Source organism: Rana temporaria, chromosome 3, assembly GCF_905171775.1.
Source record: "Rana temporaria chromosome 3, aRanTem1.1, whole genome shotgun sequence".
NCBI lineage: Eukaryota > Metazoa > Chordata > Amphibia > Anura > Ranidae > Rana > Rana temporaria.
The window spans coordinates 92,334,340-92,346,577 of record NC_053491.1 but is presented as its reverse complement, the minus strand read 5'-3'; the positions used below and the strand labels follow the sequence as shown (position 1 = coordinate 92,346,577).

General features: G+C 41.1%; 1 protein-coding gene across 1 annotated transcript in view; it reads right to left on the bottom strand.

Moving 5' to 3' along the window:
• The window catches only part of ICE2 (interactor of little elongation complex ELL subunit 2), a 123,295-nt gene that overhangs the window by 18,854 nt on the left and 92,203 nt on the right, over window positions 1-12,238 (bottom strand). The window contains exon 15 of the mRNA XM_040342974.1: window positions 9,825-10,081. Within this exon, the coding sequence (XP_040198908.1) occupies window positions 9,826-10,081 (256 nt within the window). The 3' untranslated portion in view covers window position 9,825. The remainder of the gene's footprint in view (window positions 1-9,824; window positions 10,082-12,238) is intronic.

Below are 12,238 nucleotides of genomic sequence, written 5' to 3'. Positions count from 1 at the left end.
AATATTATTATACAGGATTTATATAGCGCCGAACAGCTTGCGCAGCGCTTTGCGACATTAGGGCAGACAGTACAAATACAATATAATCCAATAAAGGATAATTCAGAGGGCCCTTGAGAGACAGAGACTATGCAGTTTTTCATTAGGTGTAGTCCACATGATTAGAATTTTGAGCAGCATTTTTATTCATTCTAGGAAGGAATATGGAATTTAGAGGCACTATGGACTTTTATGGTATCACCACAGATAGAACAACAAGATACGCAAATTAAAACCACAATATTTTATTACGAAATCTATAAATGGAAAGTCATATTTGACACTATATCTAAAATGGCACAGAACTCCTCCTCTTTCAAAACTGGGTATTTTTTACTAAACAATGCTATATGTTTAATAAATATCCAGCTTTGAAAAAGCTATTCTCCTGTGACATTTCAGATATGGTTTATTGTCAAGTTCCTTTTACAAATTTTGTAATGAAATGTTGTGGTTTTAAATCGCATATCTTGTTGTTCCGTCTGTGGTGGTACCATAGAAATCCGGGGCGTAGGTACCGCGTTTTAAAGCACTGTAGCACATTCTATTCATTCCAAGAAAGGGGTATTATTTCATTTGAATTTTAATAATAATACTAATGAATTGTAATTTTTAACAAACATTGTAGGTGTTGGGTAAGTGCCACTTTCCCATGTATTTATATTGCAATATAATATAATATATGAAATGTATTGAAAAACAAAACTGATGTTTAGCAAAAAACAAACAAACAAACAAACACACACACACACACACACACACACTCTATAGCATTATTAACCACCTAAAGTGGAGGTTCACCCGGAAATGTTAATTTTTAACCTTAGATTCATGCTCATTTTGTCAGGGGGAATCGGGTAGTTTTTTTTAAAACGAAGCAGTACTTACCGTTTTAGAGAGCGATCTTCTCCGCCGCTTACGGGTATGAGCTGCGGGACTGGGCGTTTCTATTTGATTGACAGTCTTCCGACAGGCTTCTGACGGTCGCATCTATCACGATTTTACGAAAGTAGCCGAACGTCGGTGCGCAAGGCGCCGTATAGAGCCGCACCGACGTTCGGCTTCTTTCAGCTACTCGTGACGCGATGTATGCGACCGCAGGAAGCCTGTCAATCAAATAGGGAAGCCCAGTCCTGAAGACCATACCTGGAAGCGGCGGAGAAGATCGCTCTCTAAAAACGGTAAGTACTGCTTCGTTTTAAAAAAAACTACCCGATTCCCCTTGACAAAATGAGCATGAATCTAATGTTAAAAAAATTAATTCGGCTGAACTCCCGCTTTAAAGGACCTTGGCTATTTTTCAGATTTGGCGTTTACAAGACAGTTTTTTTTTTGCTCGAAATATACTTAAAACCCCCAAACATTATATATATTTTTTTCTAACACCCTAGAGAATAAAATGGCGGTCATTGCAATACTTTTTGTCACACCGTTTTTGCGCAGCAGTCTTACAAGCGCACTTTTTTTTTTTTAAATTTACTTTTTTTAATTAAAAAAAGAAGACAACAGTAAAGTTAGCCCAATTTTGTTATATATTGTGAAAGAGAATGTTACGCCGAGTAAAATGATACCCAACATGTCACGCTTCAAAATTGCGCCTGCTCGTGGAATGGCGTCAAACTTTTACCCTTAAAAATCTCCATAGGCGACGTTTAAAAAATTCAATTGGTTGCATCTTTTGAGCTACAGAGGAGGTCTAGGGCTAGAATTATTGCTCTCGCTCTAACGATCGCGGTGATACCTCACTTGTGTGGGGACGGGGCTCTTTTTTTAAAATTAATTTTTACACTGAAAAAATAAAAACAATTGGATCACTTTTATTCCTATTACAAGGAATGTAAACATCCCTTGTAATAGAAAAAAGCATGACAGGTCCTCTTAAATATGATATCTGGGGTCAAAATATCTGTAAAAAAAAAAAAAGAAAATATTGCTTTACGAAGCATGGGCGGAAGTGACGTTTTTACGTCACTTCCACCCTGCTATGCTATGGGGACGGGTGGGGGCCATCTTGCACTCACTCGTATCCCAGTCAAGCAGGAGACAGCACCCGATCGCCTCCACCACTACCGATGGCTCCAGTAAGCGGAGGAGGGCACGGGAGAGTGGCGGGAGGGGGGCCCTCTCCTACCACCGATAACTGTGAGCTCACAGCGAATCCGCCGCGGAGACCACCGTTATCGTTTATCCATCTTTAAAAACAGGACGTATATGTACATGTGGTTAAAGCGGCTTTTCACCCTGAAAAAAATTAAGAGCCCTTTCACACTGGGGCAGGAGGCACGGTGGCGGTATAGCGCCACTATACCGTCGGATTTGCCGCGGGATTCGGCCGTTAGCGGTGCGGTATTAATCCCCGCTAGTGGCCGATAAAGGGTTAATACCGCCCGCAATGCGCCTCTGCAGAGGCACATTGCAGGCGGTATTGCCGCGGTTTCCCATTGTTTTAAACGGGAAGGAGCGGTATACATACCGCTCCTCTCACTGCTCCAAAGATGCTGCTGACAGGAGATTTTTTTTCTCTCCTGCCAGCGCATCGCCTCAGTGTGAAAGCCCTCTGGCTTTCACATTGAGGTTGCTGGGCAGGAGTTTTTCAGGCGGTATAGCAGCGCTATTTTTAGCGCTGTACCGCCTGAAAAACTCCTCAGTGTCAAGGGGTCTTAGTCAGCAGCCAAAAATACTGCAACTGCCTACTTTTAATAATACGACACTTCCCTGCCCAGGAATTCAGCGCCGTTTTCATTTGAGCCGACTCTTTGGCTGTCTTTGGCCGATATGTTTACTTTGGGAAACCCCATGGCAACTGCAGATCAGACAGACTAATGCCTAGTACACACGATAAGAAAATCGGACTAAAAATAAAATTTTCAGAGGGATCGTCTGATAATCTGATCGTAGTATACAGCACAAATTATCTGAAGAGACGGGCACCAAAAAATTTCCCCTACGATATCAGAACAAATGTTTTTAGTTTACTCCGTACAGTATTCATCTGTAAAAAAATCAAGTGACCAAGACTGCGCATGCTTGGATACTAAATAATACATTATATAATTACGGGAAGTTGTATTCTGACTCATGAGAATTTTCTTAACTCTAGCAACCTATTGGTTTTCGATACGAGAATAGCATGCAAAAAAAAACAAAAAAACAGCCGATCATTCATCCAATATTCTCATCATGTATACGTTGTGCACGAGGCTTAAGATGGCAGTTTCCTTGGCTGTAAAGAATAGAAGGATTAGCTCTACTTTAAAGCTAGTTACAGAATGGTAAATCAGTTTGGTAAAGAGATGTGGAGTAGCCCAAATGCATGCCACGACTGGCTGCTAGTGACGAATATGATTTTTTTTATATTTAACTGATTAAATATATTTTAATCACCATGTATACACATCTTTCTGCACAATTAGACTAGAGAACCCTTTAAAGCCTGCATGATTTAATAAAAGAGGTAGGAAACTACAGAACTTGTGAACACATACAAACTGATTTTTCATGCTCATGCTCATTCTGGCAGCTTATAAAATGGGACGTGTTTTGTTCCATCTGGCAGATTGTGAGCAACCTCCATAATTTAACCTATGCTACGGAGGGATTTACATTTTTTTATTTTTAAAGGCATATAGTTCTTACATTCAAAAAAACTGTGTAAATGCTGTACGATCGTCATGTCAGAACTACTAAAATATGGCAGCAGACAAGGCCACAAACCAGAAAATTTAAAAACACATTTCCTATTTGGAACAGGGCGGTTTATAGTACAGGATCAAGTACACATGTACCAATGCACTATGGGAAATGTTTATAAATTGGCAGAGTGGAGCAGCTTTTTGACTGCAGCAATTATCCCAGGCAGCCCATAGCTTGTGATCCAAGAATGACATCAAACTCCATCCTCTACAAATATGCTACACCCTCCACTCTCCCTCCCCTATAAATCAGAGGGCTGTAGGCTTCTCTAGGCAACAACTTCACCAATCACAGCACTGCAAGAATGCGTCTACGATAGAACATTCCAGCTAGCCTCATTGGCAGTCTCTTACAGGGACAGAAAACAGTAAAACAAATAAAAACGAGACAGACTAATGAAAATGTATCCCGTGAAAATCAATGAAAATGTGTGGAAATTATTATTATTACCGTTATAGAGCACATACAGTAAAGAATCCTTAAGTAAGGAGAAAGCAGACTTTGGAAGACTAAGAATCATAAGGGTTTAATTATTGTGGCAGGTATTTAGACTGTACAAATAAACACACATACCTTACTGCACGCTTTATAAAACCAACAAAAAAGAGGGGATGTATAACCTTAAGAGATCAGAGTTATGGGAATATTATGGAAGCAATAATTCACACAGACATTACAAGGCTCGTCAATGGAGAATCAAAGGCCATCATTGATGGCATCTCCTTTAAAAATAAAAAGTATATATGCATAATAATATTTCCACACGACCAATAATCAGAACAGTTCAATGCAGCACTTGCAAAGGACTGCTGCATGGAAAACAGAAGGGGTGGGCAGAGTTAAAAAGCAAAAGCACAAATTTCCAGAAACATACTGCAGTTCAGGGGCCCCCTGGGCACACAAAAAATGAACTGCATAGATTTAAAGCAAACAGGCAAAACATGCAACCACCCAACACAGGACCCCCCCCCCAAAGGGGAAACAAAAGGAACCTCAAAACAGTGGCCTGCAAAACCATGCGGCCAAAACAAGCATCCAAGGTATGTGCAGTCAGCCAGGAAGCCCCCTTGCAAACCTGAGACACAGACGTCCAATGTCGAAATGCCCAGGAGGCACCAATTGCCCTGGCAGAGTGTGCCATAACAGGGAAGGGAGGAGTTTAACCCTTATGGCATATGCCTGAACAACCATCTGCTTAAGCCATCAAGAAATGGTGGTAGAAGAGGCTTCCCACAATTACAAAAAAAAATCCAACCTCCTGAAGGGACTCGTAGCAGACAGGTACACAAGGACTTCCTCGACCACATCAAAGGAGTGCAGCACAACCTCCTTTGGGGACATTGTCTGCCTTGCCCCCTTTCAGATCAGAATCAGACATTACCTTTATCAGAAAGGAGGGTCATGGACGGAGAACCACCTTATTCCTGTGCAGAACCAGATCGGGGGACTTATAAGAGAAGGTGATTAGCTCTGACATGTGAGGCGACCTTCTGGGAGAGAGTAAGCAAATAAATATCTATAATATTCTCAAACAGAGACTTCTGAAGGACCAAAAGAACCAGGCTCTGGTCCCAATGTGACTATGGAGGCTTACTGAGCTTGTGAGACCAGGGCCGCTTTGTGACACCCACAGGAACCTTAAAGGGCTTGGACCCTTTTGCCAAGGAGCCATAGAGACTAAAGAGCCTCCTGTGTGCAGTGAAGTGTCGTAATATTAATATACATGTGTAGGTATTTAATATAAAAGGAACAGCTCAAGACCCTTTGATGTGTTAATCTTATGCAATACTACCTAGGTGTGTGAGCTGGCCCGTTAACCTCAAAGGGTACATTGTTTACATAAATAAGGAAGTATTTATTGATGGTAATTAGACTTGAGGGGGTATTCATTCATGGGAAACATTTGGTTGGGGTCATTATCTGTCACTCTGAAAGACAGGATGTAGATCAAAGATGGCCAATCAAATTGCTCAGCCATTCAATGGATAGGCAATATAATTCTGGAGGTCAGTCTTGTCACTGAGAATATTCTCTGTATATTCTCTGAATATGAAGGCACAGGTCTAGGAAAAGATGGGATTTTGAATTATATACTCTGTTGGATTTGTATCATCTGTGGAATTTAGACTTTGTTCTGTATTGGAAGTCAAATAAATGCACTCTCGTGAGAACCTGGGGTATTGCTGCGGAACAACATAATTTATAGTCATCATACTAATACCTAAATATCAATTATCTAACCGGACTCCACTATACATGATATCACTACATGAAGGAAGGACCTTGCTTGTGGTGTGGATCCTTCCCCTTCTTAGAGACTGGGGAAGAAAGGTACTCTTCCCATCGATAAGGTCCTTAATGTCAACCAGGGCCTTTTAGACATCTGATCAGCTGACCAACACCTAAAGAAAGAACTTTCTGAAGCAGCACAGCCGACACAAGAGTTTGTGATATGTCCTTGGATGCAGCCCGATAGCTTTCCACACGTACTTTAGGCCATGGACCAGCTAATCAGCAGTTCCAGATAGATGGGGGAACCTGCTCCTTACATAAATCTTGCCATAAGAACTTAGCCCACTCAATAAGTCTCTGGGATACAAGTGCTGTGGAAGTAGTACCAAGCTAGCAATAATAAACCAGACTGCTTGTGCCTTCCAGTCCAGGATCCTTAATGGAAGGAGATTTATCCACGGTTTCATGGTTGCCTGATTCAACCAGATGAGAGGGTCCTTGATGGGAAGGGAAGTGCACTTCTTTAGAAGGACTCCTCAAAAGGGATAACACACCAAGAAGCATTTTGGGACCACAAAAGGATGCTTCGGGTGATTATAAACCTTGTAAACAAAGATAAACTAGGCGCAGTAAGGAAAAATCTTAGCCGAATGGGTCGGTTTGTGCATACCAAAAGGGGAAAACAACCTCTTCAGTGACCCCTGATGTACCCTCAAGTTTTAGCAATTCCTGCACCAAAAGGTAATAAATGTTGTTACCAGCTCCTTTTCCTGCATTGCACCAGAGGCGAAAGCCCAATCCTTGCCATCTGATGCAGGAAAACCTGGACCCATGGCAGCAGCAGAACCCGATTCAGGAGGAAGGAAGCTTTTTGCTTGCCTTGTGCCCAAACACCACCTCCATCAGTGCATCTTGCAGGACAGAGGACCCAGAGGATCCCACTACTTTCATGAGAGGATCAGGAGGGGACTTCATGGGGAACCCACCAGGAGAGAGGTATCATCAAGGGCAGCCCACCCAAAGAGGGGATGTCAAACTGCCCCAACTGGCCACAGCAGAGAGGAAAGATTCCCCAGTAGGAGTCGCAACTACCGAAACCCTAGTCGCCGAGGTGTACTGGGAGCAGGATGCACTGCCAGCGGGAAGAATGCCACATGCAAGAGCGCACCAGCTGGTCCAGAGGAAAAGGAAATTGCACCCATTGTATAATACAAAAGCAGTAGAGGTCACCAAGATTGCCGCCGACATACATAATGGCTGCTGCTAGCAAGAGGGTTTATACCAGCTAGGACTGCCCATAGGCAGTGCTGTGTTCTTTCTGCCTAGTGTCGTAGTTCTGAAGGTGGAGCTATAAACCGTATGGTCAAGGAGTAGAAGATGCTGTGCCAATCAATGAATGCAAGAGAAAATAATTTGAGTACATGAAAAAAAAAACTGGGTACACACTACAGCTTTAAAAAAAATATTTGAACAACATTTTTTTTATGTGGTTGTGAGTTGCTGAGATGTTGTGAGATGCTGCACCGTTTGTGTAATATTTGGGTACTTAGACATCAGTAGCAGCTCAGCATTTTCTCTCATTTCTGCTGGCCTTTATTATTTGTCCTTACACTTAAAAGAAGGCCATACATTATACAATTTTCTTATTCAATATATTTTAGATTTACCTTCAACTATGTAATGCCTGCCTGATTGCATGCAAATTGTTTAGATTTGACCTCATATTATATGGTTTTGTTAAATCTAAAAGAAAAATTTAACAATGTATGGCCAGACTAATCCTTTAAACCCATGTGAGTATCCCTCAAAGTGGTCCTGCAAGTAATGTTCTATAAAATAAGTTGGCAGAGAAAAAACAAACAGTCACATGGCAAAATCAGCATACCAATAAGAGCAGAAAACCAAAATTTAGGGCAACAATGTTAGGCAACAAGCACTTTTTAGCGGTTTTGGAACTATGAACTCACGCGTTAAAGCTGCTGTGAGAGCATATGCTTTCATATGGTGGCTATGCCCAACCAACTCACCCCTACCATATGACTGCTGTAAAGGGCAAGAAAAACTAGTAGACATTTAAATTGTATGGACAGCCCACTAATTACTGAATATGGTCTCACATGGAGGCAAAATGTCACATACAGTTGCCAAAACAAAGCAAGATTCTGCCTCCAATGAACTGGCCTGATTCTCCACAAATCATTTCACTCCTCACTCTTGTTATTCTTGAAGAAAACAATACACTGCATAAAGCTGGCATCTGTCATAGGACGGATGAATTCTTACTTTGAAGAAGTATGTATCTGATAAAAAAAAAAAAACACACACTAGGACATAGCAGGACAATGACTCGAAAAATGGCAGTAAGGGCCATGTCACTAGAAGTCCACTCATTTCCTTATGGAATCGCTGCCCGATCCAGGACAGTGCCACCCCAACTCTGCCATTTTGCTAGAGCTTGGAAGTCTTCAGTTTTTGCACCAGTTAAGGAGTGGCTTCCTTTAGACAAAGTGAAAATTTAATTTTGATGACCAACACTGGCAGGGTAGCCAGCAGCAGAATTGATAGTGTGATAGGTCCACACATCTAGGCCAAACAAATACTGTCTAAAAACAAAAGGCATGTGTATTCTTTATTGAATCATGGGGGGGGGGGGTATTTACAAAAGGCAAACCCACTTTGCACGACAAATTACACTGAAAGTGCACTCGGAAGTGCAGTCGCTGTAAATCTGAGGGGTAGATCTGAAATGAGGGGAAGCTCTGCTGATGTTATCATCCAATCATGTGCAAGCTAAAATGCTGTTTTTTTTATTTTCCTTGCATGTCCCCCTCGGATCTACAGTGACTGCACTTCCAAGTGCACTTTGCACTTGTAGTGCAAAGTGGATTTGCCTTTATTAAATAACCCCCATGGTTTCCTTTGTGCATTTCATTCAGATCTGCGAAGTAACCAGTATGAAACCATTCTTGCAGTTGGTCTCTGGGCAGATGCTTCCTGTTTAGACTGGGTACTTCTGCTCTCTTTCCTTGAGCAGGGTGACTGGTCTCGTCTCCCCTCTCCTGTACTTTTCAGCTGGCAAACCGTAGTGGTTGATCATGCTGGATCCCAGCCACATCTCTGCTCAGTATATGTGCAGCACAGTGATGTCACTGCTAATTTTACAGGGTAATATCTGAGTTTTCAAAGGCATTTGGTGCACACAACGTGGATTTATATAGGTTATGTTTATTGAGGAATATATGTAAATAAAAGGTGTATGTACCAGAGCATTAAACATGATGTTGTAACGTAATTTGATTTTAAATTTTTACGGTTGATTTTCAGATTAATTCCATACAAACAACATCAACAGAAATAATCACAGAAGTGAAATATTTTGCTGAACATGCATCAGGCGCTATGTATTTCACAGAGAGGTCAGAATCTGGAAACGACACCTCCTACACAGAGCCTGCAGAATGTCTGCCTCCAGTGTAGGAATGTGCACTCAGTTCTACATTCATCTGGCGATAACCTTATGCTTCCTGCACTGTCCTGCAAGACGTCCTCTGTTAACAAAGGCTGCCATCGCTGACCCTCACATGAAAATACTAACCTGCTTTGCTGACTTCAGCTTTAATACTTTCTGAATGACTGACCCAGATGGGTGTGTAGCTAAAGGAGCTTCAGCAACATCAAAATTTCTAATCTACCTTTGTAGGTTTTGAAGCCCATGGATCAGCAGGACCGGCAACCAACCAGCATTTTTAGAAGGGGAATTCAGGAACGACAGTCTGTTTACTCTCAGGACAGATTTCCTGAATATTTATGCAATTTAAACAAGTTACGTCACAAAGACCAAAAACAGAACATCTACTTACTTTAGTATTTCCGGTGTTCATTGTTGGAACAGGTGGGAAGGTGGCAAGGTGGACGGCCATGATGGATGTGGTAGCTCAACAATAGATTGGGATTCACGGGCACCCAGGGAACAGAGAGGGAGGAAGGTGCTTTAGGAAGGTTACTGTGGGCTTCATGCAGGTTATATGTTCCACTTGTTTTATCAGTGCTACTTTTATAGAGGCACACTGAGGAGTCCTTAGAGGTATGGCTCAGGAGGTAAGACCCATCCTGTAGACTGCATGGGAATAGAATACACATTAATAATACAAATTTAAAATAGTATACATCTATACAAGAGGACAAACATAATCATTTTAATCTATCTCTAAGGTAAAATGACCAAATTGTCCACCAAAGTCATTTTCACATACACAAATAAGGCCCTGGACTTGAGAGGCAGTTGGACACTTTTTTCAACTGCCCCTGAACTCATTCAATGTTATCCTATGTGTACATGTACACAGGTTAATTTACTGTCATTTTTAGGCAGTTGCGTTTATAGGCCTTTTTGTGAAGGCAAAAAAAAAGGGAGTTCAGATGCTGAAGTTTTCCGACTTTCAGACGCAAACGCTTCTAAAAGCGGTAACCAGAGTTTAGCAGCGTTTCGTTTATAGGCGGGTTCCGTTTTTGCCAATTGTAAAATAAAAAAAACCGTGGCATGTAAACTTGTCAAAAGACGTTTTAAACGTGGTTTACCATCTGTCAAGTTAAATAGTTCAGGAGAGGTTAAAAACGTCCCGTGTACTGAAGCCTAAAACGTATATTGCAAAAGGTGAAAATTTGTTAAACACTCCCAAACCATAGAAGATACACAAAAATAAATGAGAATTCTTAATTATATGCATTACCCGTGTAAAAACTAACAATTTTTTTTCTTTTAATGCATAAAGATTTTGCACAGTACTATAGAGCTTAATTCTTGTTCACATGCTTATAAAAATTACATTTTTTATTAAAAACAAAATACACTAATAAAACTTGCAAAAAATGAACTACCAAAAAAAAAAAAAAATTGTGTCAAGTTAAAGTTGGAACTCCTGACAATTTTTTTTTTAATATTAAACAGATTGCGAAGGGTAGACACTCTGTAGGGTTTCTAGTATCATCCTATTCTATGACACTATGCTTTAAGCCTCACAAGGCATACGATTTTCACCTCTGAGCGCCCTTTTACTTCCATCAGGAAAAAAGCCTAAAAGGACACACCCTAAAGCAATGTATTGCGCACACATTTAGGAATGTTTTGACATGACAAGTGGTTTTCAACATTATTGTATTCAAATATTGTGACCACTGCACTGCATCAACGCTCAAACCCTTGACATGTCTAGCATTTAGGCACTTCAAGCTGTTTTTTTTCTGCTCAAACGCTCCTCTCCTAAACGCACTACTGGTAATGGGTTTCATTTTCAAGCTTGCAATTTCTTTTAATACACCTGTAAATGCCTATGTGAGCATGAACACATAGGATCATAGGCAAACCTAGAGGTGTTTTTACAGACAAAAAAAAAGCTCAATGCTTGTAAAAGCAGTATTTTTTTTTTATACTCCGTGTGCATGAGGCCTTAATTCCTGTCTCAGAGACATGAACTGATAGGAAATATCCCCAAGGCAAGTGGTAATCCTGTCCCAAACAGTTGGTCACCAGACAGGTTCTCTATTGAACAATCTCCTGTGCAGAATGGATTGGACTGCTACAGCAATAAAACCTGACAAGACGTTCTATACGCTTTCATGCTTTTTTAAAACTAGAAAAACAGTACATTTTTTGTTTAAACAAACAAGTGCATCTAGGCTTAACATTGCAGAAATTTTCAGAAACAAGTCACAACAGAAACAAATGTACAGAATCTCACAAAAGTGAGTACCACCCCCTCACAATTTTGTAAATATTTTATTAAACCTTATATCTGACACACTGAAGAAATGACACTTTGCTACAATGTAAAGTAGTGAATGCAAAGCTTGTGTAAATTTTCTGTCCCTCAAAACAACAACACAGCCATCTCTAAACCGCTGCAACAAAAGTGAGTACACCCCAGTGAAAATTTCCAAATTGGGCCCACAAGTGTCCATATTTTGTTGTGGCCACCATTATTTTTCCAGCACTGTCTTAACCCTCTTGGGCATGGAGTTCACCAGAGCTTCACAGGTGTGCCACTGGGGTCCTCTCCACTCCTCCATGATGACATCACAGAGCTGGTGGATGCGCTCCTCCACCTTCCGTTTGAGGATGCCCCACAGATGCTCAATAGAGTTTAGGCCTGGAGACATGCATGGCCAATCTATCACCTTTAGCAAGGCAGTGGTCATCTTGGAGGTGTGTTTGAGGTTGTTTTGTTGGAATACTGCCCTGCGGCCCAGTCTCCGAAGGAGGGGATCATGCTCTGCT